The sequence below is a fragment of the Phocoena sinus genome, chromosome 15 (assembly GCF_008692025.1).
Source record: "Phocoena sinus isolate mPhoSin1 chromosome 15, mPhoSin1.pri, whole genome shotgun sequence".
NCBI lineage: Eukaryota > Metazoa > Chordata > Mammalia > Artiodactyla > Phocoenidae > Phocoena > Phocoena sinus.
In genome coordinates, this window is record NC_045777.1 from 22,604,570 (window position 1) to 22,630,318 (window position 25,749).

A 25,749-nucleotide genomic window follows, 5' to 3' on the forward strand; every position below is an offset into this window, starting at 1 on the left:
CTATTGTGATTTGATTAAAAGATGGCATAGGCAGAAGCCATATATTTGTTAGGGAAATCTCTACCCACTTTTTTTGGTAAAGTGCTGTTTTTAGAGAGGGAACCTCTTTGTGACACAAACACTGTAGAATGAAGAACTGGAGTTCTAACATGAGGAGCCTCGTCTTTTCTAGGAAAACTACGAAAGCCTTCCGAAAGGGGTCGCCAGTGCTAAACCCAGTGACATGGTGCTAGAACCGGAACTGAAGGCTGAAGATTTCGTAGTGGATGTAAGTAGTTAGTCCAAATACATACTAAGCAAAGAATTTATTTAAAATAAAGCACCACTACCCCCCCTCATTATAACAGTAGTACATGTTCATTATAGAAAATTTGGAAAATACAGAAAGATGGAAGAAAGAGAATCACCTGTGATATCACAGAAAAAAACTAACATTAAGCAGTTTTAAAACCTTCTTTGACATTTTTATGTCAATATTGTAAATATTTTTATGTAATTGTGGTCATGTCATTAATAGAATGTTGTATATAGTGATTTTTGAATGTTTTCTTGATCAAAAAAGTAATACATACAATAATATTTTAATTACACACACACACACAAAAGAAAAAGTTAAGACTTTTTGACTCCTATTTTCATAGAGGATGTAGTGTCTTCTTGTATCCTAATGAGAATGCCAAACGGCTTTCTCACATTTTCTTGTTTCCTCTAAGAAATTCTTTTCAGAGTTCTACTCCTCTGAAATCTCAGGACAGTGTTCTCTGTGTATTTTTTCCATAAGCCTCTCATTTGTTATTCTCTTGCTGATGCATCTTTGAGCAAAAGGCAACCTCTCCATAACCATTCTTTGCCGAGGGGCACAGTGAATGACCTGCCCTTGGACCCCGCTCTCTAGTCACTTGACTGCGTGTTGAAGTGCCTCAGATCTGCAGATCAGGCTGCAGTTTCCTGTTTCATTAGATGAGGTTCCACCAGAATAAAGGGATCTCACATCCTGACTTCCTGAGGCTCTGAAAGGCTTCACTCTCCAGAATGTTATCCTTGGGCTCCCACGTGCCTGCCCTTTGCCCTCAGTGCAGGCATTACTCCTAGTCGGTCCCCCACCTCCCCATCTCCCAATGGATAGAGGATCAGAGGTACTTCAGGTGGCTGCCATGCATAGGAGAAGATGACATACACATGGCCAATAGACATGAAAGAAGTTTAACTTTCTTGTTAACCTATAGGCAAATTGATGCAACGAGTTTTTTGATTATCAGACGTATAAGATAAAAAAATTTTTATAAGATTTTGTGATAATAAAGGTATGTGAAAATGGGAGTGTAAATTGATACAAGAGACCAAACTAGGGTCAATTTTAACTGACCCAGCAGTTTCATTCTGGGGATTTGTCCAAAGGAGGTGATCAGTTTTTCAAAAAAAAGCACAAATATATTTATTGTGGCTTTATTATAGTGTGAAATTAGGGGGAAAATGTGTATGTCTTTTTTTTTTTTTTTTTTTTTGGGCCATGCCACGTGGCATGTGGGATCTTAGTTCCCCAACCAGGGATCGAACTCGTGCCCCTTGCATTGAGAGCGTGGAGTCTTAAGCACTGGACCACCAGGGAAGTCCCTATATATGTCTCTCAATAGGAAATTCAGTGGAATAATGCAAACATTAAAAGTTGTTTTTAACATCGAAAGATGTTTATAATAAGTGAAAAAAAGTACATACAGAATGATTTTGTTTCTTTAAATGTATATACATTACATTTAAATATGGTGTGCAGTGAACATATTGAAAAAATTTTGGATATATTAATAGTAAAATGTTAACACCGTTTCTACCCGAGTGGTGGAATTGCAGGTGATTTTTTTTTTTTTTTTTTTTTTACAGTGAGTATGGTACAAGAGTTTCATAATCTGAAACTCTTTCCATTTTAAGATGGGTAAAGCCTATCTGTATTCTGAGAAAGCAATAAAATTGCTAATTAAATGTCTTATCATGAATTAGCATCTAGTTATAGCTTGACAGTGTAATATATTTACGTGGTGCATCTTACCATACATGGCCCCTTTGGGGACTCTATGTAGTAACTTTTATGATTATGTAATGGGCTATAAAACATAATGTACTATTTAGAATTAAAGATTCATTCTTGTTGGTCTGTAGCTACTTTTTTACTCTTGAGTCCTTGGTTAAGCATGGGATCTCTGTATAACATTGCCCTTCTGGAAAATAACGGTTTTATCAAATCTGCTTTAAGGAGGAATTTACAGTTATGCATTATGAAGAAAATAGGGATTGCCTTTTATTACTTTTCTAAAGCCAAGGAAGTAAATACCGAAGAGGTAGTGGCACTTAGATTGTTGAAAATTTGACTAGTGTTCATGCCTTAGCACAATGGGTAAAATGTCAATGCTGCAGCAGGTCCCGCCCTTATGAAACAACACCCAGGAGAGAGACCTGTGACAGCACCAGCCCTGGGACCGTGGGGAGGACTGAGCAATTTTCCCTCACAGATAAAGGAATGCAGCTATCAAAGCCAGTAGACCATGCAGAGTGGGAGGGCTGGCCGTGTACTGCAGACCCCTGGTCTCACTTCTGGACCGTGGGTGAATCTCAGATGTCCACCCTTGTCTCACAGGCCACTGGCAGCATAGCCAGCAAAGCACATATACCGGTTTTCTTCAGTCACCACTCACAGGATAAGCCCCTCTTATCATCTGTTCTTTTCTGTACCGTCATCACCACATTTCTCTATTTCTTCCCCTTACTTCACTTCCAGTCTCTTCCCTGTCCCAAACCTGTCCGTGGAGCCCTTTGGAATTTCCACTCCGTAATTAACTAACTCCCCTCTATCTTTAGCCTCTTCTTTGACTATCTTTTTGCCTTTGTTGCAGCCTGGCTGTCCCCTGAGAGCCTGATTCCCCTGCAGCTCTTTCAGGAAAAGCACATTCCTCAGGGTCAGGAGACCTTCCTGTTCATCAATCCTCTTGTTCCCTAGTACCACTTCAAGACCCCATGCAAGATCCCTGTTCCTCTGAGACTGACATCCTTAAACCATCTCCTGTCCTCTTGGTTGAAGGTTTTGGCATGGTGCAGAGCCTTCCACTCTACTCCGGTTCCTGCCACCATCCTTAGTGGCTTCATAGTCCACATGGCGCCAACTCTGATCTCCTTATCCTCATCCTCAGTGACCTTATCCCCTCCACCTCTGAACCTTATCAACATTTGAAAATGCCCTCCCTCTAAAAATCACTAACTGAAGCATCCCATCTCTGTCCATAAACCCCTTTCTTCCTTACTTGCTTGTTCCTAGCTCATCAGGACCTCCAGTGACTTTCTTCCAGCTGGTTAGTGATCTTCTATCTTTATTTCTCTCCCAATCTAACTTAGATCGTGTTTCCATTAATTCAGTCATTTTCTGCAATTACCCTCAACTCCCTTGCAAAACGCTGAATGACAGTTCATGGTCACCAACCCTAGGTGGGCCCTCTGGACTTTCTGGCAAGCTTAGTGCAATTCTCCTAGTCTCCATAGTGACTATTTCAAACCATCTTCACTCCTCCCAAATCTCCAGCCCTGCTTCCCAACCCCAACTGTATTCACTCTCAGTGACTAACCCCACTTTAGCTCTTATTTCAGAGATAAAATATAGGTTATTAGATAGGAACTCTCTCCACCTACACCGTCTGCCTCCACGTGCAGCTGTGTTCAGACTTCGCTCTGGTACAGTGGGGAAGTGTCTCTCTTCCTATCAAAAGGCTAAGGGTAACCCTTCTAATTGTGTTCCAGGCCAGGGCTGTCCAATAGAACTTCCTGTGGTGATGGAAATGGTCTGTATCTGTGCTGTCCATTTCAGTAGTGACTAGCCACACATGTCTATTGAGCACTGAAATGTGGCTGCTGCAGTTGAAGAACTAATTTTAATCTTATATTTAATGTTAACGACTTGACATGTAAAAATCCACACATGGCCAGTGGTTACCCCATTGTGCAGTGCGGCCAGAGAGCAATTTGTCTCAGAACGTCTGCAGAACCACACAGTATGCGTTCTCTCCTCTCTCTCTTTGACTTTCCCATCAGCAGTTAAACAGACTTTCATCTTAAGAAAATAACAAACCCTGCACTCCTCTTTACCCATCTTCTCTTCTTCAGGGTTAAACTCATTGAAAAGTTGGGTCCCCTTACCTTTCCTGGGTACCACGGTCCGCATCATATTCTCCCCTCTTGCCTCTCGTAACAGCCAAACTTCCAAAAGTTGTCTTCTCTCTCATTTCTCGTCTACTTCTTTTTTGTTTTGCCTTGTTTTTTTTTTGTTTGTTTGTTTGTTTTGGCCACGCCACATGGCTTTCGGGATCTTCGTTCCCGGAACAGGGGTCGAACCCGTGCCCCCTGCACAGAGTCTTAACCACCGGCCCGCCAGGGAAGTCCCTTCTCGTCTACTTCTGAACCTTTTCTCTGTCACTATACAGCTGTATTTCATTTTATTGCAAGTCATTTTATTGCACTTTGCATGTATTGCAATATCTCTGACGTCTGCCTGTATTAAAACTACTGTCACTAAGATCACCAATGACTTCAGTGCTACTAAACCCAGCAGACAAGTTTCAGTCCTCCCTGCTTCAGAGCTGTTTCTTCTGCCTGGAATTCTTTTCTTTCCTACCTAGGCCTTGTTAATTCCTGCTCACTTATTAGTAATGTCACTTTCCCGGGAAAACATTTCCAGTCATTGCCTAGGAGCCCCAGACTACTAGGTTCCCAGGTTACAAAGTTTCACAGTACCATTTGCTTTTCCTTGGTAGCTCTTATGACAAATGGTGTTAGATAATTACTTTTTTTTGGCCAGGCTGTACAGCTTGCAGGATCTTAGTTCCCTGACCAGGGATGGAATCCGGGCCAGGCAGTGAGAGCACCAAGTCCTAACCGCTGGACCACCAGGGAATTCCCGATAGTTACTTTTTAAATTATTTGCTCTACCTCAGTCTAGGCCATGTGGTCTACGGGGGCTGGGATTTTATCAAGGGTCCTTGTATCTCTACACGACAGTGCCTGCCACGTGTCTATCACATAGTAGGTATTGACGTTATACCCTACTTACGTTGAAAGCACAAATACCCCTCCCACCCCACCCAGATTTCAAAGACCAATTCCCTATGGGTCATGCACCAGAGCTACCTTTATTCCACTATGAGCCACCCTACCAGGGCTCCTACTTCTCAACCTCCAGAGAGCTCTGCTTCGTTTCCTGTGATGCCCCACAACCCTGAATTGAACTCTCGTTGCTGTTATGTACACGATCACTTATTTATTGCTTGTATTAAGGTTATCAACATGGATTACGGGATGGAAGACAAGAATCCTATTGATCATGTTCGCTTCTATTGTAAGAGTGAGCCCAGCCAGGCAATCATGATTACTAAAAATCAGGTAACTACTTAGGTAAAACAAATATACGACAGTGGCATTTGGAACTTTACAGTAAATTGCATTTTACTTTCAGGTTGAGTCCTAAAGTCAATGTGTACTGTTTAAAAAAAAAAGAAGCAGACGCATATCTTTAAAATTAAAGTATACCTGATTTTGTGTAGCCTAGACCATCTTAAGAGCCAGTTTTTCCTGTTTGCTAAACAGAAGAAAGCTCTGTTTTTTGGTTTAGAGGCTAGCTTATAAGTCTGGTGGGAAGGGAGTGTCATATGGTTGAAGTCATCTAAGTGAAATGTGCGTATTTGCAGATCTTCTGTGTGAGAGTCAGTCGTCTTCATGTAATTATATCATGCCAACCTTTCATCTTCTATTAATGCACATAAAATTGCGGGACATTTTGCAATATGACAGCTGCCTTGAATTCTTTTCTCTGGATTATCACTGGGATAAAATAGCAAAACAACATGGTGCTTTTAATATAACATCAAGCATGGAGCTTAGGAAGAGCTGATCTCTCTTCAGTGTGTGAATTCAGGGTGACAGTGAAATCTTTCCTTCTTTAAAAAGGTTTCACAGTTTTTGCCAGAGGTATTTGCTGAGCAGCTGATTCGAGTTTATTGTAAGAAGACGGATAAAAGGAGTCTCTATGCTGCACAACAGCATTTCGTTCACTGGTGTTTAATCAATAACTTCACCAAGCCACAGGTGGGTGACACTATTCACATACGTTGCACAAATTTTTAAGTAAAAAACACAAGCAATCCTTACATCCCTCTGAAAAGTTCTCATTTAAATATAGTCATTTGATGAACTTATTTACAAAACAGAAACAGACTCACAGACTTAGAGAACGAACTTACGGTTACTGGGGGGAGCAGTAGTGGGGAGGAATAGTTGGGGAGTTTGGGATTGACATGTACACACTGCTATATTTAAAATGGATAACCAACAAGGACCTTGTATGGCACAGGGAACTCTGCTCAATATTAGGTAATAACTTAAATGGGAAAAGAATTTGAAAAAGAATAGATACATGTGTATATATAACTGAATCACTTTGCTGTGCACCTGAAACTAACACAACATTGTTAATCAATTTTACTCCAATATGAAATTAAACGTTTAAATAAATAAATAAATGTCATTTGGTTTTGGTTTGGGAGAAAAAGGTTTTTCCACATTAAGCTTTCCTTTTAAAATGCCTGAACCTGTGTCCACCAGCAGTTTCTTCCTACAGCAATTGTGAGTGGGTGCTCTGTTTATCACTATTGTCCTAATAATAAAAGTTTAAGATGGTGAACATGTGAATAGTACTTGACAGTGTTCTCACCAGTTGTCTCACCCAGTCCTCCCAGTGACCCTGGGGGGTGAGATATTGTGTCCTCATCTTGAAGAGAAGGTTACCAAAGCTGAGCTTTAACTTATTTAAGGCCACATATAACTGATAATAAGTTTTCTAACTTATTTCAAACTCAGCATTCCCAAACCTATAACCTATTTAAATTCTCTAGTTGCCAATCCCATAGAGAATGTTGTTGAAATTGTCCCTTATTGACCTGCACATGGTGGGTGCCTGGCACAGAGAATGTGACCAGTTGATATTTGTTGACTGAATGAATATGATTGGCAGGCAGGTGGGAAACAGAGTTCTACTTCCTGGCCTAGTGCTGTCTCTCACAATACCTTAGCTGCTTCCCACCCCCGCCCCCCTGTGTTGGGTGCTGAAGGAAACAAAAACCAAAGGTGAGACGTGAAAGAGTAGCCCAGTACCTCGGCTCTTTGTCAGATGCCAGAGGGAGGGACACAGGTGAGTCTGTTAGGACTCAGAGCTTTGGGAGAGCTGTCAGTAAAGCCTTAGAGAAGTTCCTTTAGCATTTGTTGTAGAGCTGGTTTGGTGGTGCTGAATTCCAAAATATGGAAGCAGCTCATGCAGCTCAATATCAAAAGAAAACAAAACAACCCAATCCAAAAATGGGCAGAAGACCTAAACAGACATTTCTCCAGAGAAGATATACAGATTGTCAACAAACACATGAAAGGATGCTCAATGTCGCTAATCATTAGAGGAATGCAAATCAAAACTACAATGAGGTATCACCTGACACCAGTCAGAATGGCCATCATCAAAAAAGCTACAAACAATAAATGCTGGAGAGGGTGTGGAGAAAAGGGAACCCTCCTGCACTGTTGGTGGGACTGTAAATTGATGCAGCCACTATGGAGGTTCCTAAAAAACTAAAAATAGAACTACCATACGAGCCAGCAATCCCACTACTCGGCATATACCCTGAGAAAACCATAATTCAAAAAGAGTCATGTACCACAATGTTCACTGCAGCACTATTTACAATAGCCAGGACATGGAAGCAACCTAAGTGTCCACTGACAGATGAATGGATAAAGAAGATGTGGCACATATATACAATGCAATATTACTCAGCCATAAAAAGAAACGAAATTGAGTTATTTGTAGTGAGGTGGATGGACCTAGAGTCTGTCATACAGAGTGAAGTAAGTCAGAAAGAGAAAAACAAATACCGTATGCTAACACATATATATGGAATCTTAAAAAAAAAAAAAAAGGTTCTTCAGAACCTAGGGGCAGGACAGGAATAAAGACACAGATGTAGAGAATGGACTTGAGGACATGGGGAGGGGGAAGGGTAAGCTGGGATGAAGTGAGAGAGTGGCATGGACATATATACACTACGAAATGTAAAATAGACAGCTAGTGGGAAGCAGCCGCATAGCACAGGGAGATCAGCTCGGTGCTTTGTGACCACCTAGAGGGATGGGATAGGGGTGGGAGGGAGACGCAAGAGTGAGGAGATATGGGGATATATGTATACGTATAGCTGATTCAGTTTGTTATAAAGCAGAAACTAACGCCATTGTAAAGCAATTATACTCCAATAAAGATGTTAAAAAAAAAAAAAGGAAGAAAGAAAAGTCTTAGGCAGGAGGGAGGATTCCACTACATCCAGAAGGCTGGATTGTGTTTGGATGAGTAGCAGAGAGAAATGGGAGCTACACAAAAATGAAACTGGAACAAGTTGGGTGTGTTTGGGGGCCTCAAAGTCTTACTGTTGAGGTGATGGAAACAGAAGAGTCGGCTGGATTGTGGAGAAGCGTGGGTAATCAGCTAAGAAAGATTTACTGTTATGTACAGTGGGCAGAGTATTCAAGACTTACCATGCTGCTGTAATATTTACTTCTGGGTTTTGTCTCCAGCTAGAGTGAGACCAGTGGAAATAAGGAAGTATGTCTGTCTATGTACTGTAGCTCCTAAGGAGACTAAACCCCTGATGAAGAAGGAAAACTCTAGCAGCAGATGGATTGGAACGTGGAGAGACTGGAAGCAGAGAGACAAGAGGCTATTCAAGTTCAGCCATGTGGTGATAGTGACCTTAAATCCAGATACATTCAGTCAGGGAATGAGTGTTTTCACCAGGCCCTATGTTAGGGGCCAGGGATGGAACGGTACCTGAGACAGTTCCCACAGGTTTCACTCTATTTGGGGATAACAGACACATGAGTAAATAACAGTCACAATGGTGTGGTAAGTGCTTTGGGGTCAGGGGCAGTGTGGACAGTCTTTGAGGAGCAAAAAGGAGCCGGGTTTAAGTCTGGTTGGTTGGGGAAGGCTTATTTAAAGAGGGACTTGGAATCTGAGACCTGAAGAATGGGTGAGGAGTCAGCTGGGTAAAGGGGGGTGGGGGGGGAGGCCGGAAGGTGAGAGAGAACAGGGTGCATTTAGGGGTGGGGGCGGGGCACTGTGCACAGTGCTGTAAGCCAGGAGCACCAGAGCAGTGGGAGCCACTGGGGTGTGTAAGCAGGAAAGTGACATAGTCAAGTCGGCGTTCATAAAATTCACTAGAGTTGAAATTAGAACGGGTAGAGATAAGGATGTTTGGTAGAAATAGAGACGAGTTTGAAAACAAATCATGTTGACTTGAGGTACGGGTCTTCCGAATATGAGTGTCATGGCAATAGTGTAGCTGCTTTTAATAATAGCTCTATCAAGTCGGATCCAGCATAGGTCAGCAGAAGAAATGTGATACGGGGTAGGAGATCCGAAAGCTTTAGAAGAGCTGAATGGGCAAACAGGACAGTGAGACAACAGGAGGGAGCTGCTGCCACCTCTAGGGTAGGAGGTGGGAGTCCAGGTGCTGGGCCACCTGCAGAAGCTAGAACCACAGCAGAATCACAGCCACTGTACCCAGCCAGAGGGGTTAGGGGAGAGACACCCTGGCTTCTCTGCCCCCCTCTCTTCCAGCCTCCCACCAGTGCCTCCCATCGGCCAAACCTGACTGGAGGCCAGTAGACACGGAAGCTGGGAAACGTAGTTCACAAGAGCAGCTCCTGTTACACAGCACAGCAGAGGGAGGCGAAGAGTGGATCTGAGAGCAAGTAGGCAAGTGAAGGCCACGATATTCTATCACAAGCGTTCTCTTCCTAGTGCAATAAAGGCTCTCACAGATCCTGTACCCTCATATAACCTTGAGAATCCATCCACAAGTTCAAGAACGATTCAGGATAGAGTCAGGTGTTAGAGGGCCTAGCTTCTCACACTCTTTGTTTTCAAGTCGTAGTGTCACTTCACTTTGACACCATCCCTTGTTTTGGGTGGAGTCAGTGCTGATGGGGCCAAAGTTATAGGCTTGATTGTGGAGCAAAGCTCAAGTTCTGCAGGCGCATGCTGTCCTTCCCCCCTTTGCCGTCTTACAGACCGGGGACGTTTATTACAGGGGAGACTAGGAAAGAGAGGAGCAGGGGTCCAGTGCAGGCCCTCTTTCTCCTGGAAAACCAGGACAGAGTGTGTTCCGTGGAAGTGTGTGAAGGGAGAGGGCCGTAAAACCTAGCCATGTGAAAAGAATAGGTCTGGTGGCTTTTGCTCTGAGGGCTCTTCCCTTGCTAGGACCGTGGTGTTTCTAATTCAGCCCACACACTGAGCATATATACAATCTGGGGTTTCCCAAGAGTAAGTCTGTCCAGAAGCAATCTGTCTGCAGGACAAAGATATGTGTACCTGAGGCCTTCGCTTAAAACCATGAAAACTGGCTTTGCTCTATTTCTAGTTTCTCTCTCTTTGACAGGATGGTGATATTGTAGCTCCACTTATAACACCTCGAAAATTGGAGTGGAATTACACACATTCAGCCCAGAGTCCAGCTCACACCCGAGAAGCATCCAAATTCAAAGCCCAGCTTTTTCCAGATGACTCAGTGTGAATGTCTGCAATCAGTTGTTTACAAAAAGCGTCTCCGTCCTCCCCCCAGCACAATTAATTAAGGGAATTTGATTACAGAGTTCTACAAATGTATTGACAACTAGTGCTTTTTATTTTATATTTTGAATGTACGCACATGCTAAGTCATTTCTATTTAGAGGAACAGGTATTAGGCAAACTTTATTACATGAGCTATGGAAAGCACTGCCTTGCCTATTTTTAATATTAATCAAAGCCTTTCTTCTTTAGCAGCCTGTTTTCTTAGAATAACCGCTCTTTTATGTACTTTGAACTCTTAGGACATATGATTGTTTTTTAAAAAATTTGGAAATTAGACAAAGGTGCACACTGGAATTTGCATTTGGGATTGTCACGAACAGCCACAGTTAAAAACAAAACGTAAAATCCTGCGCCCCTGAGGAGGCGCTCATCACCCCAGATTTGAAGAGAGCTCTCCTTGAGTGACTGGAATATTAGTGAAAGGCACCTACCCTCACCCTTTTAGCCCCGTGTAAGCTGCCATGTGGGATCAACAGTAGATGAGGGCCAGGAGGGGCTCCAGCGTTTTGATGACAGGCCTGATTGATTTGCTGAAAAGATCTGAGGGCTCTGGCCTCCTCTGAAGTGGGGCATAAAACTACCTTATAGGAGACCCCTAGCCCCAGTGGCAGAGGGATCCCCCAAACCAAGCTGTTCTCTGGGTCAGCTGTGGCTCTAGCCCGTGTTGGTTTCTTTCCTGAGTGCTCACTGCCCGAGCCCTGAGGGTTCTGCCATTGCCCAGCCTGGAGAAGGCAGCTTCCCTCCCACCTGCTCTCTGCATCTTGCTTGGGTGCTGATCAGAGGTCGTGACAGGAACCGTCCATCCTCAGGGCTCCTCAGAGCTGGGACTTCATTTTTGCTGGTAGCTGCCCGTGCAGAGATGAAGTGATTGCCCAGTGAACTCCAGGTTCCACTCTGTGTCTCTACACCACTGTGGTTGAGCAGCGCTCCTGAACTGAGGGCTCTCCTCCCATATGCACATCCCCAGTGCTACAGAAATTCACCAAGAGCTAAGTCTGGAGTTAGAGCCAAAGCTGGTGGCTGCTAGAGGCAGGGCAGTGGGGAGTGTAGTCATGAGCCCCTAACATCTTGTGCTTCGACGCTCCCTTACAAAAGCCTGACACTCCCTGGCAGCCTGGGCCTGGGGAGCCAGCCCTGGCCCTGGGCAACAGCAAGAGGGAGTGGGGAGGAACTCAGACCACAGGCCAGCGGATTATCCCCAGGGCCTTAGGAGTGCTGCACCTTCCACTGTATAACCAGGCTCTCTGCTGTAGACACTAGGGTGACAGGTATTTGGAATGTCTGCCGTTGTGCACTATCACCCCTCCCCCATCCCTCAGTAGATAAAGAGTTGACCCTAATTCATGGAGTAGTTAGAACCCTTCTCCTCTCCCACCACGGTGCTGTGTGGTGGGGATGTGGTCACACATGGGCTCATAGAAGCACAAGGAAAGTGGTCCGTGGTGCTGGGTCATGTCCTTTTTAACCAAGGTGCCTCTGAAATGTTCAGCAGGGAGAAGCATCCGTCCCAGACTCCATGTGCCCGGACCCAAGGTCAAGAATGTAATGTTTCTCTGCCAAGATTGTTTTATTTTTGCACCTCCTGCCTTTAAATCATTGTTTTACTCTGCAGTTTCGTGGTCTCAGTGTTGTATCGTTGTGCTCTCTGAGAAACAACTTGAATCTGTTTTGTTTGCATCTTTTGTTACATACCAGGCAGCTGCACTTTATGCTCTTTGCAACTGTTTTAATTATGGGAACCATGCGCCACTGACAAGGTTAAACTTTTCTTAAGAAACATCTTCACTATTTGTGTAAAAACGGAGACTTTAACAGCTTGGCCTCTGGAGTTGCTGCGCATGGTCACATTGAGAATGTAAATAGAACTGCAGGTTCAAGTGGCTGGTTACTTCATCTGGATGAGGGGAACAGCTGCAATAAAACCTCATGAATGTATCTCTATCTTGAAACCAACCGTGTCTTCCTTGACGACTTTCTCTCACACTTGTGTGCCCAGTTTTGACCCTTTTGTGCAAAAGAACTGTGTTTGGTCTAGGAATGCGCCCAGATGTTTCTTTATGCCTCAGCACTGTATTGGGTCTTCGAGAGGGGATAATATTAACAGGGCTTATGTTACTTGGTTTTCCTCATTCAGGAATGGCAAGTAATGGCCTGATAAAGAATCTTCTGGAAGGAGACAGGCACTAGCATGGGGAGGTATATGGATTTCTTTTTTTTTTTAGTTTTTCTGAGCTCCTGTTTTGCCAGAAAACATATCCTTCCTCCTTTTTAACCTCCCTGAGGTTCCCATCTACAGAATTTCAAATTCTTTACCCAAATACGCATATTGTTCATTTGCTGCTTTCATATTTTCCTCGTGGAATTAAATAAGAAGAGATTTGCAAGCACCCGGTGGCACACTGGTGGCAGACAGAAAGCCCTCAATGTTCTGGGAAAAGAAGGATGCTACTGGAGTCTTTATTAATTTCACTGGTTGAGTCCTGGTGTCTGTGGCTTGACAATATTCTTTAAGTTAGAATAATGTCCAACACATATAGAGTAGAATCCCATTTTGTAAGATATATATATATATCTCCTTGGAAAATTGTCTGGAAGGATATACATGAAATGTTAGTGTTCTGGGGGGTGGTTGAATTTTAGGCAACTTTAATTCTTTTATATCTTCTGGTTTTTCTACAATAAACATGTATTAACTGTATACTCTCTAAAAAGATCATTTTCCTGAGGGACTTTGTGCTGCTCGGGTGAGGTATAAGTGCTTTCACTCCTTCAAAGTCCCCTCTCCAGGAGAACATGGGCTGTGCCCATGCCTGTCTTGGTCCTCTGGCGACAGGAGGCTGGCTCAGAGCCACAGTCCACACTGGGACACTTCGCCATCTGTGTTTCGGACAGAATGGACTGCCCAGGGTGACGGAGGCCTCGTCAGCATCCGGGGGCAGATCCAAGCCCCTGTTGCCCCAGGAAGCTGCCCACCGGGGCATCAGCTCAGGACCCAGGCCTCTAGCTCCTTGATGCAGAACTGCTCCTGCCGGGCCAGCACCTCGTTGTTGAAGGTTGCACAGGGGTGGCTCCCCCCGTGATACAAGTCTCCATCCAACCACAGCCCAAAGTGGCCACTAAAGAGAGAGGAGAGTCTTGGCATCGCTCCCTCCTGGGTGCTGACACCTTTCGGACCTGCACCAGCGGTGCTTGGCTACACCGCGACCGCAGCCTCACTTCACCTTTGTCTCAGCTCCCCTTAAACCAATTTATCCTGATTGTTAGGGGCTCGCATGTTGTTCCCCACAGGGTTTGGAGCGTTTTTTGTTTTTTTTACAGTTCAATGATTTTGATAAATATATGCAGTGGTGCAACCATCACCACAATCCAGTTTTAGAACATTCAGAACGTTAAAGATGGCAATGCTTAACCAAAGGAGGGACTCGCGCAAGCGTGGAGTCTGAGCCCAAAACACGTCAGAGGGCATCCATTCTAATCCCCTCGTTTGACAGCAAACCTAGGCTGGAGCTGGGAAGTGGCTTACTGCAAATCAGCCATGGCTGGTGCGTTCTGTGTCGATCTGCCTCTCAGTGGAGGCTTTTTCAGGTAGTTGGGAGAGCAAAGAACTTGCCTGGTACTAAGCAAGCAATGCTTTCATCTGTACCCTCAGGATAAGAGTTATTCTGTCTGAACTTGCAGGTCATACCAGAGGCGAGACTAACCTTGTCTTCCTAACGCACTCCATCTCCCACCCCCAAGAGGCGCGCGCGCGCGTACACACGCACGCACGCACGCACGCATGCCGGGTTCCAGGCAGATGCCTGCCTTCCTCCAGTGAGTTGTGTGCCTACAGTCATGGAGCTGACAGGTAAACCTGAGGCTTGCCCATCCCTTGAATCTAGCTTCATCCAACCATAGGGAATGCTGTTTCCAAAGTTACACATAAATTCAGCCTAAGCTGTCACCAGCGTAACACTTCGGGGGAGAGTTCACGCCACCCTCTCCTCTCAATATTGACTTAGAGCAGGGTTTAGGGGGTTGGCTAGTGGACTGAGCAGGCCGCAGGAGCTGCTGAAGGGAGAGGCTTGAAGGTTAACCAGCAGCCTCCCCATCTTGTCTGGGGCAGCCTAGCTCAGCATTTCCGGACGGGAGAAGGGATCCGAGCACAGACCACCCCGACACTCGAGACTCGGGGAGGACTGAGACACGCACCTGCCACAGCCCATCATCAGTGAATCCAAGTCTCCTTTCAGGAAGAAAGAGTTGTTTCCTGTCCACTTGAAGACCTGTGATGATAGGAGAAACCTGCGGTCACTGGGTGAGTCCTGCTCTTGCACTTTGACTCTACACCACTGGGCGGCAGTGTTATGGAGGAAACAGAACCTCCAGGCCCCAACGAAGGCGCAGGAACTACTCTGGGCTCCAGTCTCCCTCGAGTTCATCTCCTCTTGCCCTCCAGTCTGAATTCCCACAGCCCCAATGCCCTTCTGTTCTAGGAATAGACCAGAACCCTCTGAGGCTTTCTGCGTCCAAAGCTGGAGAGAGGAGGCGGAAAGTCCAGGTCAGGAGCGGGGCCCTGATTCTACCCTTACTAACTGTTTCCTCCCCTCGCTGGAGGCAACACCAAGCCTGCACACTCCCCAGTGCTGCCTCACACCCAGTTCCTCAGCAAGTGTTGTGGGCCCCACCCCAAAGAGACACCCTGACTACCACCATTTCTGTCCCATCCGTCCCCGCCAGTCACTCCTCCCTGGATCACAGCCTCCTAATGGGTCTCAGCTTCCACTGTCTCCTGCCCAGAGCCCATGTCCGCGCTGCGGTCAGTGAACTATTCAAAATCCAATGGGTTATTAGCCCTCCTCTGCTAAAGCCCTCCAGCGGCCCTGGAAATAAAATCCAACCGCTTACAACAGCCGAAAGCCCAGCCTGCTGTGCCCCCGATTTTCTCTCCTACCTCTTTTCCCCCTTAACAACTGCACTTCATCTCCCCTGGCCCTTCTGTCCCTGGGACACCTGAAGCTATTGCCGCTCTAGGGTCTTCATGCTTGCTGACCCCTCTGCCCAGGATGCTCTTCCCCCAGATCCTCAAATGGCCCACTTCTCATCTTTCAGCCCAAATGTCATCCCAGAGGAATTGAAAGTAGCCCTTCCTCCCAGGCCCTGTCCATGTGGCAATATGCCACTGCCTGCCCAGCTAACAGGTAAGCTCTGTGACGGCTGCCTTGATTCCGGCAGTATTCCTGAGACATGGTATAGATGTTTGTTGAATAAACAAATTATTCAAGGGTCAATTTAGCTAATAAAAAGATTTTTAAAAGGCTGCAAAAGTATAGCATATTATTGCCTGTAATTATTGCCCAAAATGCTCTGGGCAACCAAAGGGTGTCAAGCAAGAAAAGAGACCAATAAAAGATAAGCCCTGGGCTCAGAACAGGTGAGATAATATTAACAAGTGGCCACGAGAAGACAGAACCATTCAGCTCCTCCTCCACTTTCCTCAAGGAACATGACCTTCAGACTTGAAGGAGGAAGATAAAGTTTGCTGCAGAAAAACTTAAGGCCACGTTCATGGTGCTTCTTGGAAGAGCAGTGAAGGAACGGCTGGGAATTCATGCAGAACACAAGAGGTGCCAGAAGACCAAAGATGGGCAAAAATTAACCAATTTTTGAAAGGATGAGATTCCATGACAGTATCCCGGGAAGACTATAGTGATCCCCTGAAAACAATCATAAGTTCCTTTGAAGAATTTTTTTGGCACTTAGCACCAGGCACTGTTTAGTCACTGGAGAGAACAGCAAACATAACAGGCAAAAATTCCTGCCTCCTGGAATTCCCACTCTAGCGGCAGGAGGCGGGTAAATCGGTAAAATAAATGGTATATTAGGTGGCGACAAAAGCTAAGGGGAAAGAAGTAGAGAAGGGCAATAAGAATTTCTAGGGGCTGGAGTGTTACAAATTTAAAGCAGGCGGCCAGGGAGGGCCTTGCCGAGAGGGTGACATCTGAGCAGCATCCTGGAGGAAGTGAGAACCGACCCACATGGAGATCCTGTGGAGGGCACACTAGGTAGAGCAGTGTGTGCAAAGGCCCTGAGGTAGGAACAGGCCTGCCTGTTTAAGAACAAACCGACAGGTCTGTGTGGCTACAGCAGAGTGCAGGAGAGGGAAAGTAGCAGGAAATGACATCAGAGAGAGGCCAAGAGACGTAGGGACTTGTAGGTTATTGTAAAGACTTTGGCTTTTCTCTGAGGGAGAAAGGAAGCCATCGGCAGCTTGGAGCCCAGGAGTGACGTGCCCTGACTTACCTTTTAAAAGGCTCACTCCAGGTACTGTGATGACTGAAGGTGGAAGCATTAGGAGGCTATAGCAGGAACACAGGCAAGTAGTGATGGTGGCTTGAACCAGGGTGGCAGCAAAGGACATGGTGAGAAGTGGTGGATTCTGGATAGCGATAGAAAGAGAAGGAAGAGCCATCAGGATTCACTGACAGCTCAGATGTAGGGTGTGAAAGAGGCGTTAAGAAGGGCTCCAAAATTTTTGGTCTCGACGGCAGAAAAGATAGAGGTGCCGTTAACTTTGTCAGGGAAGATGTCAGGGGGAACCGATTTTCTGGGAGAAAGTCAGGAGCTCAGCTTTGAACGTGTGAGACTTGAAACGCCATTCAGATCCAACTGGAGACACTGGGTAATGGTTGGATGTATGTGAGTGTGGAGTCCAGGGGAGAGGCCATCAGCACCTGGATGGCATGGAAAGCTGTGAGAATGGACGAGACCTCGAAGGAAAAGAGGATAGTCAGAGAAGAGATGACAACTAAAACCTGAGCTTGAGGACCCCATGATGTTAAAAGGTTGGGGAGATGAGGAGGAACCAGCAAAGGATTCTGCCAAGGAACTGTCGGAGCAGTAGGAGGAACCTTGTACAACTTGAGGATTCTAATAGGTGAACCCTGGAAGGCCAGCGGTGGGGACTAATATCCAGCATGGGTTTACTGTAAACAACTGTCCCCTCTCCTCTTCCCTGATAAGATTTCCAGGCTGGCGATGGAGGCAACACAGCATATATGGTGTGTTTTGCCTTCGGCAAGGCAGTCAGTCCAAGCTTGTGATCTCCTTGTCATGCAACCAAATGCCTATGTTGTTGCATGTATCTGTAGGTGTCTTGCTCTGTGCATGGGACAGGGGTTTCTAATGGCAAACCAATGCACCTGAAACTAGTGCTTCATCTATTTTGTGTTTCCACTCCATTCAACTCCCTTTTCCCTGTCTCCCTCTAGTAAAGCAGCTTGGCAAAACCCCAGTCGTGGTTGAACCCTCCCATCGCGCTCTCCGTGCTTGAACCTGAGGAGCTGAATTTTGCTAGAGAAGAGCACACACCGAAGTAAGTGGCCTTTGCATTCGCAGTCTCAGACCTCCAGTCAGCCCTGCCTAGCTGCCCTTCTGTTTCTCCAGCAGCTTCCCTTTCTACTCCTTCCATACCTCCTCTCCCCTCAACCTTCACACCCTCCTCTCCATCCTCACCCTTAGCTGATGGCCTTACCCGACACTGCCTAAGAAAATATAAGCCACTGGGCATGTCTGTCTTCATCTTCCTACCCCCACACCCACAGGGCTACCTGCACTTGGACCAGTTTTGTCTTTCCAGCCTGTATCTGCTGAGCGACACACCTCCTCTCAAGCCAGTCAGTGGTTGCCAGGAACTGAGCACTTTTTAAATGAAGGGGGATGCTCAGCCTGCCACTGCCCTGCTGTACTCCCTCTGTGAAAAGATGGAAGGACACCAGGCACCCAGCACGGGGGATGGAGCTGGGGGCCACTGGGACCCCGGGTTCTTTGTCCTGCCATGGATCCCGCTCCCCGCCTGGAAGGTTAAGAACATCACCTTCAGCTGTGGAGAGAAGGAGAAGAGGAACGTCTCGCCAGTACCGTAGAAGCCTTTGCTGAGTCGAATAGCCGAGGAGGAGAAGGCCCCAAACATCTGGAAAGAAGAGTTTGCAGTTTGCCGCTGGAAGGGAGCTGGAGGTCCACTGGCAGCACCACCCTTCAGGCTTGGTAACATAGGCCCGTCCTAGAGAGGCTCCTGGGGAGCCTGGGGCAGAGCTGGGGGATAGAGAGGCCCTCGGGGGCCCATCGACATGCATCCCTTCCACTAACACTCCCAGCACGGCTCACCTGGCCATCCTGGTCCCTCAACACCAGCAGCACCGGCCCGCTGTGGCCCTCCATCTGCCTGTACAGGCTCCGCAGACTGAAGCCGTCCCTCGACGTGCAAAAGGCCAGACTCCAGGAGTGTCCAGCGACTCTCGGGGGGAGGTGGAGGCTGATCTAAGGGACAGGGCTGGAGGTGAGTGAGGGTTCCCGGTCCTCCCACCCTCCTCGCCCCGTATCCTTCGTGTCCCAGGAGGACTGAGGTTGAACAGCCACCACTCACCCAAGCATGGTGCTTTTCAGGTTACAGAGTACTGTACTGTTTCCAGGGGACTTTCACGCCAATTAGCAGGAACCCTCAGAGAGAGGGATTAGTATTCCCATTTTAAAGATGAGGCAGCTGAGGCTCAGGGAGGTGAAGCAACATGCCTGAAGCCCACATGGGGAGTAAGTGGCAGAGCCAGGATTTGAACCCAGGTCAGAGGGGTCACCTTGGCCCCCAGCAGCCAGAGAATAGATGAGACGCTGAACCCTTCCTCCTAATCCCCCCATCTCATCCTCCCACCCCCACCCCAGCTTTGGCATCAATTCCCAAGGACTAGATTAGTTCACTATATCCTTAACCTCCTGGCCCAGGGAAGAAGGCGGTGCTAGGATTACTGGATCATTTTACAAGAAAGGAAGAAAAGCCCAGAGAGGAGAAGTGATTTGCCCAAGGTGACACAGTGAGCAGAGGACAGAGCAGGAGTGACCCTGGGTGTCCTTGGGCCTGTCTGGGGTGGGGCAGGAGGGTGGGACCCTCAGGCTCAGGGCTGAAATCTTTGTACCATGGACTGTGCCCGAACCTGCCTCATCTCCGAGGCTCCCAGAACCTGGCTGGCTTCTGCCAGCTGGGGCTCCACTGGATCTTCCGGAGCACGAGCTGGGGCTGGGGCTGTCTCCTCCTCCTTTTCCTCACCCTCCTCCCCAGACAGAGCGTCCTCCACCTGGCTGGGCTGTGGAGACACAAAGAGGCCTGGTGAGTGGAGGGACAAGGAGACACCAGCTTCCACATGTCCAGAGCCTGAGAGCCTCGGCCACCTCATCGCCCCGGCCCAGGCCCCTGCAGCCACGAGCGCAGCCAGAGGAAGCAAGCGTCAGCGACAGACCAGGCCCCGCCCCCGCCTCCAGCCAGCTCCCTCCCTGGCCCCTGCCAGCCATGCCCATCCGATGTGGCCGTGGGCCCTGCGGTTTGTCTGCCTGGTTTCTCTGGATCCGGAGTGGATGCCAGGGATTGCGTTCTAAGCTTGTGGGCAGGAGAGAAGGGCAGATGACAGCCCAGCTCTGGGAGCCGCAGCTGTGCCTTTGTACGTGAAATAACGATAATAATAATAACAACAGTAGTGGCTGACGTATACGATATACAGCACACACTTGACTGGGCCTGTGTGAAATGCCTGCTGTGCGTGATCTCTCTGAATTTTCCCAAGAATTCTAAGAAGAATGTGCTGCCTTTTCTTCCTTTTGGCCACATACTCTGTGGCTTGTGGGATCTCAGTTCCCCGACCAGGGATTGAACCCTGGCCGCGGCAGTGAGAGCGCCGAGTCCCAGCCACTGGAGTGCCAGGGAACTCCCGAGAATGTGCTTCTTACTACGCCCATTTTACAAAGGAAGAAAGAAGGCCCTTTCGGCCAGTGAAACGACGCATGTAGTCATAGGTGAGACAGCGTGCAGGTTCACAGATTCATATAAAATGCACATTTGTCTGTGTGAATGTGTATGGTGTGTTGGCTTAAAATAGAGTTGTGTAGGCAAATCAGTGTGAGAAGGTGTTGAGTGCAACTTCGTGTGTTACCTGTCAATGTGTTTGTGAGTGTGAGTTGGGATTGTGTAAATATATGTGTGTGTCAGTGGGCATGTATGGTGGTGTCTTCATTCACTCGGTCATTCATTCACTCCACTGAGCTCCCACTCTGTACCAGAGTGTGTGTGTGTGTGTGTGTGTGTGTGTATGCACACCTGCACACAATGACTTCGGGGCTTTTCATCAGGAGAGACTTCCTCAAGGACTTCCCTGCTGGCGCAGTGGTTAAGAATCCACCTGCCGGGCTTCCCTGGTGGCGCAGTGGTTGAGAGTCCACCTGCCGATGCAGGGGACGCGGGTTTGTGCCCCGGTCCGGGAAGATCCCACATGCCGCGGAGCGGCTGGGCCCGTGAGCCATGGCCGCTGAGCCTGCGCGTCCGGAGCCTGTGCCCCGCAACGGAAGAGGCCACAACAGTGAGAGGCCCGCCCTGGTCCAGGAAGATCCCACATGCTGCGGAGCAACTAAGCCCGTGCGCCACAACTACTGAGCCTGCGATCTAGAGCCCACGAGCCACAACTACCGAAGCCCACGCGCCACAACTACTGAGCCTGCGTGCCTAGAGCCCGCGCTCTGCAACAGAAGCCACCACAGTGAGAAGCCCACGAAGCCACCGCAGTGAGAAGCCCACGCACCGCAATGAAGAGTAGCCCCTGCTCACCGCAACTAGAGAAAGCCCACACGCAGCAACGAAGACCCAATGTAGCCAAAAATTAATTAATGAATTAATTAATTTTAAAAAACAGCAGGGGGTACTCCATTAAAAGAAAAAAAAAAAAAAAGACAGACTTCCTCGAGAAGGAGAGAAGGACAGGAAACTGCTTTCCTACTCTCCAGGTTCAGGCCTAGGGAGGGCGTCCTAGCTGTGCGGGCTTCTGGATAGAGCTCCATCTGGCACCCACTCCAGGGAGGAAGGGATGGAGACAGTGGTCTGTGCTTCGTGAGGGTCTTGGGACCATGGGGCTGGGCACTAAGGCCCCAGGTTCCTGAGTCCTTGCTCTGAACCCTGGGCCAGCTGAGGAGGGGCTTGGAAGGGGGACACCAGCCTGTATCCAATCCTGGCCCAGACCCCCTCTTCCCCGCCTTTCCTGACCAACCCCCAGCCCAAGCTGGCCCCTTACCAGCCGAGTGTAACGCCAGCGGAGACCTTTCATTCTTCTGTCCGAGCCCAGCTGAGGGCAGTAAGCGAGCCCCCAGCCTTGCTGAGGGAGGCAGCACCGCTTGGTGAGGCCTAAAGATGAGAGGGAGAAACCTGGGGCACACCCGGCTGGCTCCACGCCCATCCGCCTACCCTTTGCTCCCTCTCATCTGTCATTCACCTGTCATTCCCGGACCAGTATGTCACTGGGTGGGTCTGTGAGGTCAGCTACGCTGGGCATTCAAGGCTGCACTTGTAGTTAGCAATTAACACATTAGCCGTAGATTCTAGCTGTGATTCCCTTCTACCTCCTTGCCCTTCTGGCAGCCTGGCCCATGGACTGTAGCCTTTGGGCAGATGCCTGAGCCCCCAGACTGGGGGTCTGGGGCCTCTGCTTCCCTGTATGACCTTGCACAAGTCCCTTGCACCCCTGGGTTTCCCCACATGTAACTGGGTTTCCCCACATGTAACATTGTAGCACTGTTACATGTTTCCCCACGTGTAACATATTACACTGTTTCCCCTCTGGTTTCTCTGAGACCAGATTATTTCAGAGGCCCTCACAAGACTGACAGCCTGCAATTCAGTTTCCTCTCAAAGCTTGAAAGGGGCCAAGCTAGACCACAAGAACAGATATTGAAAACAAAAAAAGTCATTTTTCTAATTAAAAAAGCAATACATGTTTACTATAGAAAATTTGAGGAATTTAGAAAAGAATAAAGAAAAATACAAAAATATTCATAATTCCACCTCTCAGAGATAAACTCTCAACCCCAAGGGTATTTTTTCCCATCTTTTATATTTATTTCATATGTAAGTATATACACACATTTATAAATACATCATACTGTGTATCATTTTATAAAGTGCTTTTTCAAACTTAACAAATGAAAAATTTCCAGTTACATTCAGTACCCTTTGAACACATGATTTGTAATGGCTGCTTATTATTTCATCACAGGATGTACATCATTTCTCAAATGTCTGACATTTTGTTTGCTTCTAATTTTCTGTGATTATAAGCAAAACTGTAATGAACCTCCTTATTCATAAATCTGATGAGATCCTTTATGATAAATTTCAAAAGTTGAATAATGGATCAAAGGGCATCCCCATATTCTTTTTTTTTTTTTTTTTCCCCACACACCACGCAGCATGTGGGATCTTAGTTCCCCGACCAGGGATCGAAACAGGGAAGCACGGAGTCCCAACCACTGGACTACCAGGCCAGTCCCCATTCACACATTATTGATAAATGTTCCAACAGGGCTTCCCAGTGCTTAAGGCTGACCCATGTCCAGATATCCTTCCGGAATCTCAGGACAATATCGTTCTGATCATCACGCTTTACACCCTTAAACTGCAGATAAGGAAACTGCCGCTCAGAAAGTGGAAGGGACTAACCACAGCCACATGATAGGGTAACACAGTCATTAAGAGCACAGACTCTGGAGTCAGGGAGTTTAAATCCCGGTTTTTGCCACTTCCTTGCTGCGTGACGTTGGGCAAGTTACTTAACATCTTTGTACTTCAGTCTCCCTACCTGTAAACTACTAATACCTATCTACCTGATGGGGCTGTGGTAAGAGTAAATGAAGATAATGCCTGAAAAACAAGGATGCTGAGCCAGACCTCCGTCATCCTGTTCACAGTTCCTGGTGTTTGTTGAGCACTGAACAAATGACAGTGCTATGGCTATCCCCCGACATTGCCCCTTTGCGAGATTCAGGGCTCAAGTCCCGGACAAATAGCCATTCAGTCTCCACCCGGGCACCTCTGGGGCAGACAGTCACTCAGTCACTTGCAGGGGTGAGTAGCTCAGTGGAGAAGGGAAAGGCAGGAACCGTGGAAGAATGTACTCACCCTGCTGAGTCTCAGCCTCAGGTGACCTCCTCCAGCCTGTCCAGCCCGATGGCTTCCCTAGTGCACCTGCTGGATCCCACAGAGAAGGGGCCACTTCCAGAACTGACCCTGTCCACCTGGCGGTCTGTACAAAGCAGTTTTAGCTCTGCACCCTGGTCCCCCAGCGGGCAGCTGGCACCTCTGCCCCAGCCGGGCTCCAGCCCTCTTCCCAGCTCTTATACCTGCCCAGAGGGTGGCAGGCCTTGGCCCCGAGCCTGCTCCGGTTCCAGCTGGAAAGGCCTGGCAGTCATTGTCGTTCATCAGAAACTCAAATCCCACAAACAAGACCTTGTCACCTCAGGCCCCCAGTTCTGCCACCACCAGCCCAAAGAGGTGGAGTTTACTCAGCTCCTTGTCTCTAACCTGGAGCCTCTCACCCACAGCTACTAGGTGCCACGTGGTGCCTGAAGCCCATCACATAAGGCGCTTCCTTAAGGGGTGCAAGTGTCCAGGAGGGTCCTTCCGTGGGGTCCCCGCCAATCACCGTGTGCTGCAGGGGAGGCCCGGGACGGGGAGGTGAGAAGAGGCAGCCTTGCTGGTTTCCCACTCTCACACGGGGTGCTGATTCTTTCCTCATTGGCCTGTCGTGCCATGGGGTGAGGTCATGTCCAGGAAGCCCCAGCGTCTGGCATACAGTAGGCACACTGTCAGTGGGGTACTTCTCTATCCCTGGCTCATGGTGGGGCTTCAGTGAATGCTGTTGTTGAAACACAGAACCTCAAATTTGGAAGGGGCTTCAGCCAGTCCCAGAACAAGCGGCCTCCAGCCAGGGCAGGAACTCCTGAAAAAATATGCCCACCAAGGGTCCCCCAGCGTGTTGGGTGGGTAAGCCCACTCTCTCGGGTGGCTCACTCCAGCTTCACAGGTCTGAAAGAGACACCCTCCTGCTGGCCTTGGTGGAAAAGACTCGGGTCCCCAGATCCTCTCCCCATGACCAGGTCTCCTGGGGCAATACCCGCTCCGGGAAGGTGGGATACCAAAAGGACTTGTGTTATGGGGAAAACATGCAAGTGAGGAGCCCTGTTGCTACCTCAAACATGGCTGTTGCTATATGTGTTTGAGCTGTCAACAGCTCGGGGGTCACACGTCTGGCCTTCCCTTTTCTCAGGGCCCCTCTCTCAAATCTATTTCCTCCACACTCAATTCCCGAACCTTTGGGCACTTTGGGAGGCCAGTGAGATGTGCCTTGCTGTCCCATTCTTCATCCTCAAGTCTAGGAATGTGACCTGGCAGGAAAGCCAGTTGCCCCTAAAAAGCTTCCACGATGAGATTCTAGGCACCAGCGTGTTGAATGTCCCAGCTCTGCCTTGCAGCCTGTCTTGTCCTTTCTCCACCAGACCACAGGCCGCCTCTCTGAGAATTGCAACAGTCAGAGCCAGGAAACAATTTCCATGTCCAGTAAAAGGGGAAAAGTTTAAGCGACCCATGGAATATCCCCTCTGTGGATTATTTCTAAGTATTAAAAGTGATGTTTGCCAAGAGTTCATAAATGCATGGGGAAATGCTTCTGCTACTCTGTAAAGTGAAAAAAGCTGGATATAAAACTGGATAGGCGGCACAGTTTCAGCTCTGTGCTTTGCTGAGTCGACTGGCTTCACTCTGACCCTCGGATGGGTGCATGACACACCCCTTCACACATCCTGAGAGGTCTGATTTCTTCTCTGATCGCTGTGACAGACGGTCTTTGCCCTCCTCACACAAGCTCCACTCCTTCGGCTGCTCGCTCAGCCGGCAACTTTATTCTTCACCGAGAAAACAGAAGCCATCAGTCACTCCCTCACCTTCCCGACAGACCCACCTGCATCTCACCCATCTCTTCCGCCTTCCCTCCAGGACAACGGAGGAAGGGCACCTGCTGCTTTCAAAAGCCAGTCCCCTGGGCCTCCCTGGCTCTGTCGCGCTCCGCTTCTCCTGCCCGGCTTCTCTCAGCCTCACCCATCTCTCGCCTGCCCCTCTCGACACAACTGTCCCCGCCACGACTGCTCTATCCTCTTCTCCCTACACTCCACCTCTACCTCTTCTTCGCTCTTCAACCCCCTGCCTT

The 25,749-nt window shown here is 48.0% G+C and overlaps 2 protein-coding genes across 13 annotated transcripts in view; one reads left to right on the forward strand and one right to left on the reverse strand.

The window, feature by feature from the left end:
• SAMHD1 (SAM and HD domain containing deoxynucleoside triphosphate triphosphohydrolase 1) overlaps positions 1–18,558 on the forward strand; it is a 76,790-nt gene extending 58,232 nt beyond the window's left edge. For 2 of the 7 annotated variants that reach the window (XM_032606768.1, XM_032606763.1), the window contains 4 exons: positions 173–268; positions 5,311–5,415; positions 5,980–6,117; positions 10,509–12,643. In XM_032606768.1, coding sequence (XP_032462659.1) covers positions 173–268; positions 5,311–5,415; positions 5,980–6,117; positions 10,509–10,643 — 474 coding nt within the window. In that variant the 3' untranslated portion in view covers positions 10,644–12,643. Of the gene's footprint in view, positions 1–172; positions 269–5,310; positions 5,416–5,979; positions 6,118–8,643; positions 9,135–10,508; positions 12,644–14,380; positions 14,750–14,807; positions 15,243–15,793; positions 15,883–17,952; positions 18,057–18,285 lie in introns of those variants that run through there. The other 5 variants (XR_004345959.1, XR_004345958.1, XM_032606764.1 and 2 more) reach the window with 5 other exon arrangements.
• On the reverse strand, positions 10,734–25,401 carry TLDC2 (TBC/LysM-associated domain containing 2). Of its 6 annotated transcripts, XM_032606771.1 has the most exons (8): positions 23,667–25,401; positions 21,787–21,896; positions 19,651–19,818; positions 18,848–19,000; positions 18,558–18,653; positions 16,985–17,120; positions 14,894–14,967; positions 10,734–13,818 (listed from the first exon to the last, which is right to left on the reverse strand). In XM_032606771.1, the coding sequence occupies exons 2-8, from the start codon at positions 21,817–21,819 to the stop codon at positions 13,339–13,341; spliced, it is 1,140 nt and encodes a 379-aa protein (XP_032462662.1). In that variant the 5' UTR covers positions 21,820–21,896; positions 23,667–25,401; the 3' UTR covers positions 10,734–13,338. The 6 variants fall into 6 exon arrangements, with proteins under 6 accessions (XP_032462662.1, XP_032462661.1, XP_032462660.1 ...); XM_032606770.1 differs by lacking the exon at positions 23,667–25,401 and having other exon boundaries at positions 19,669–19,818; positions 21,787–23,660; XM_032606769.1 differs by lacking the exon at positions 23,667–25,401 and having other exon boundaries at positions 21,787–23,660.
• Positions 25,402–25,749: the final 348 nt, after the last annotated feature.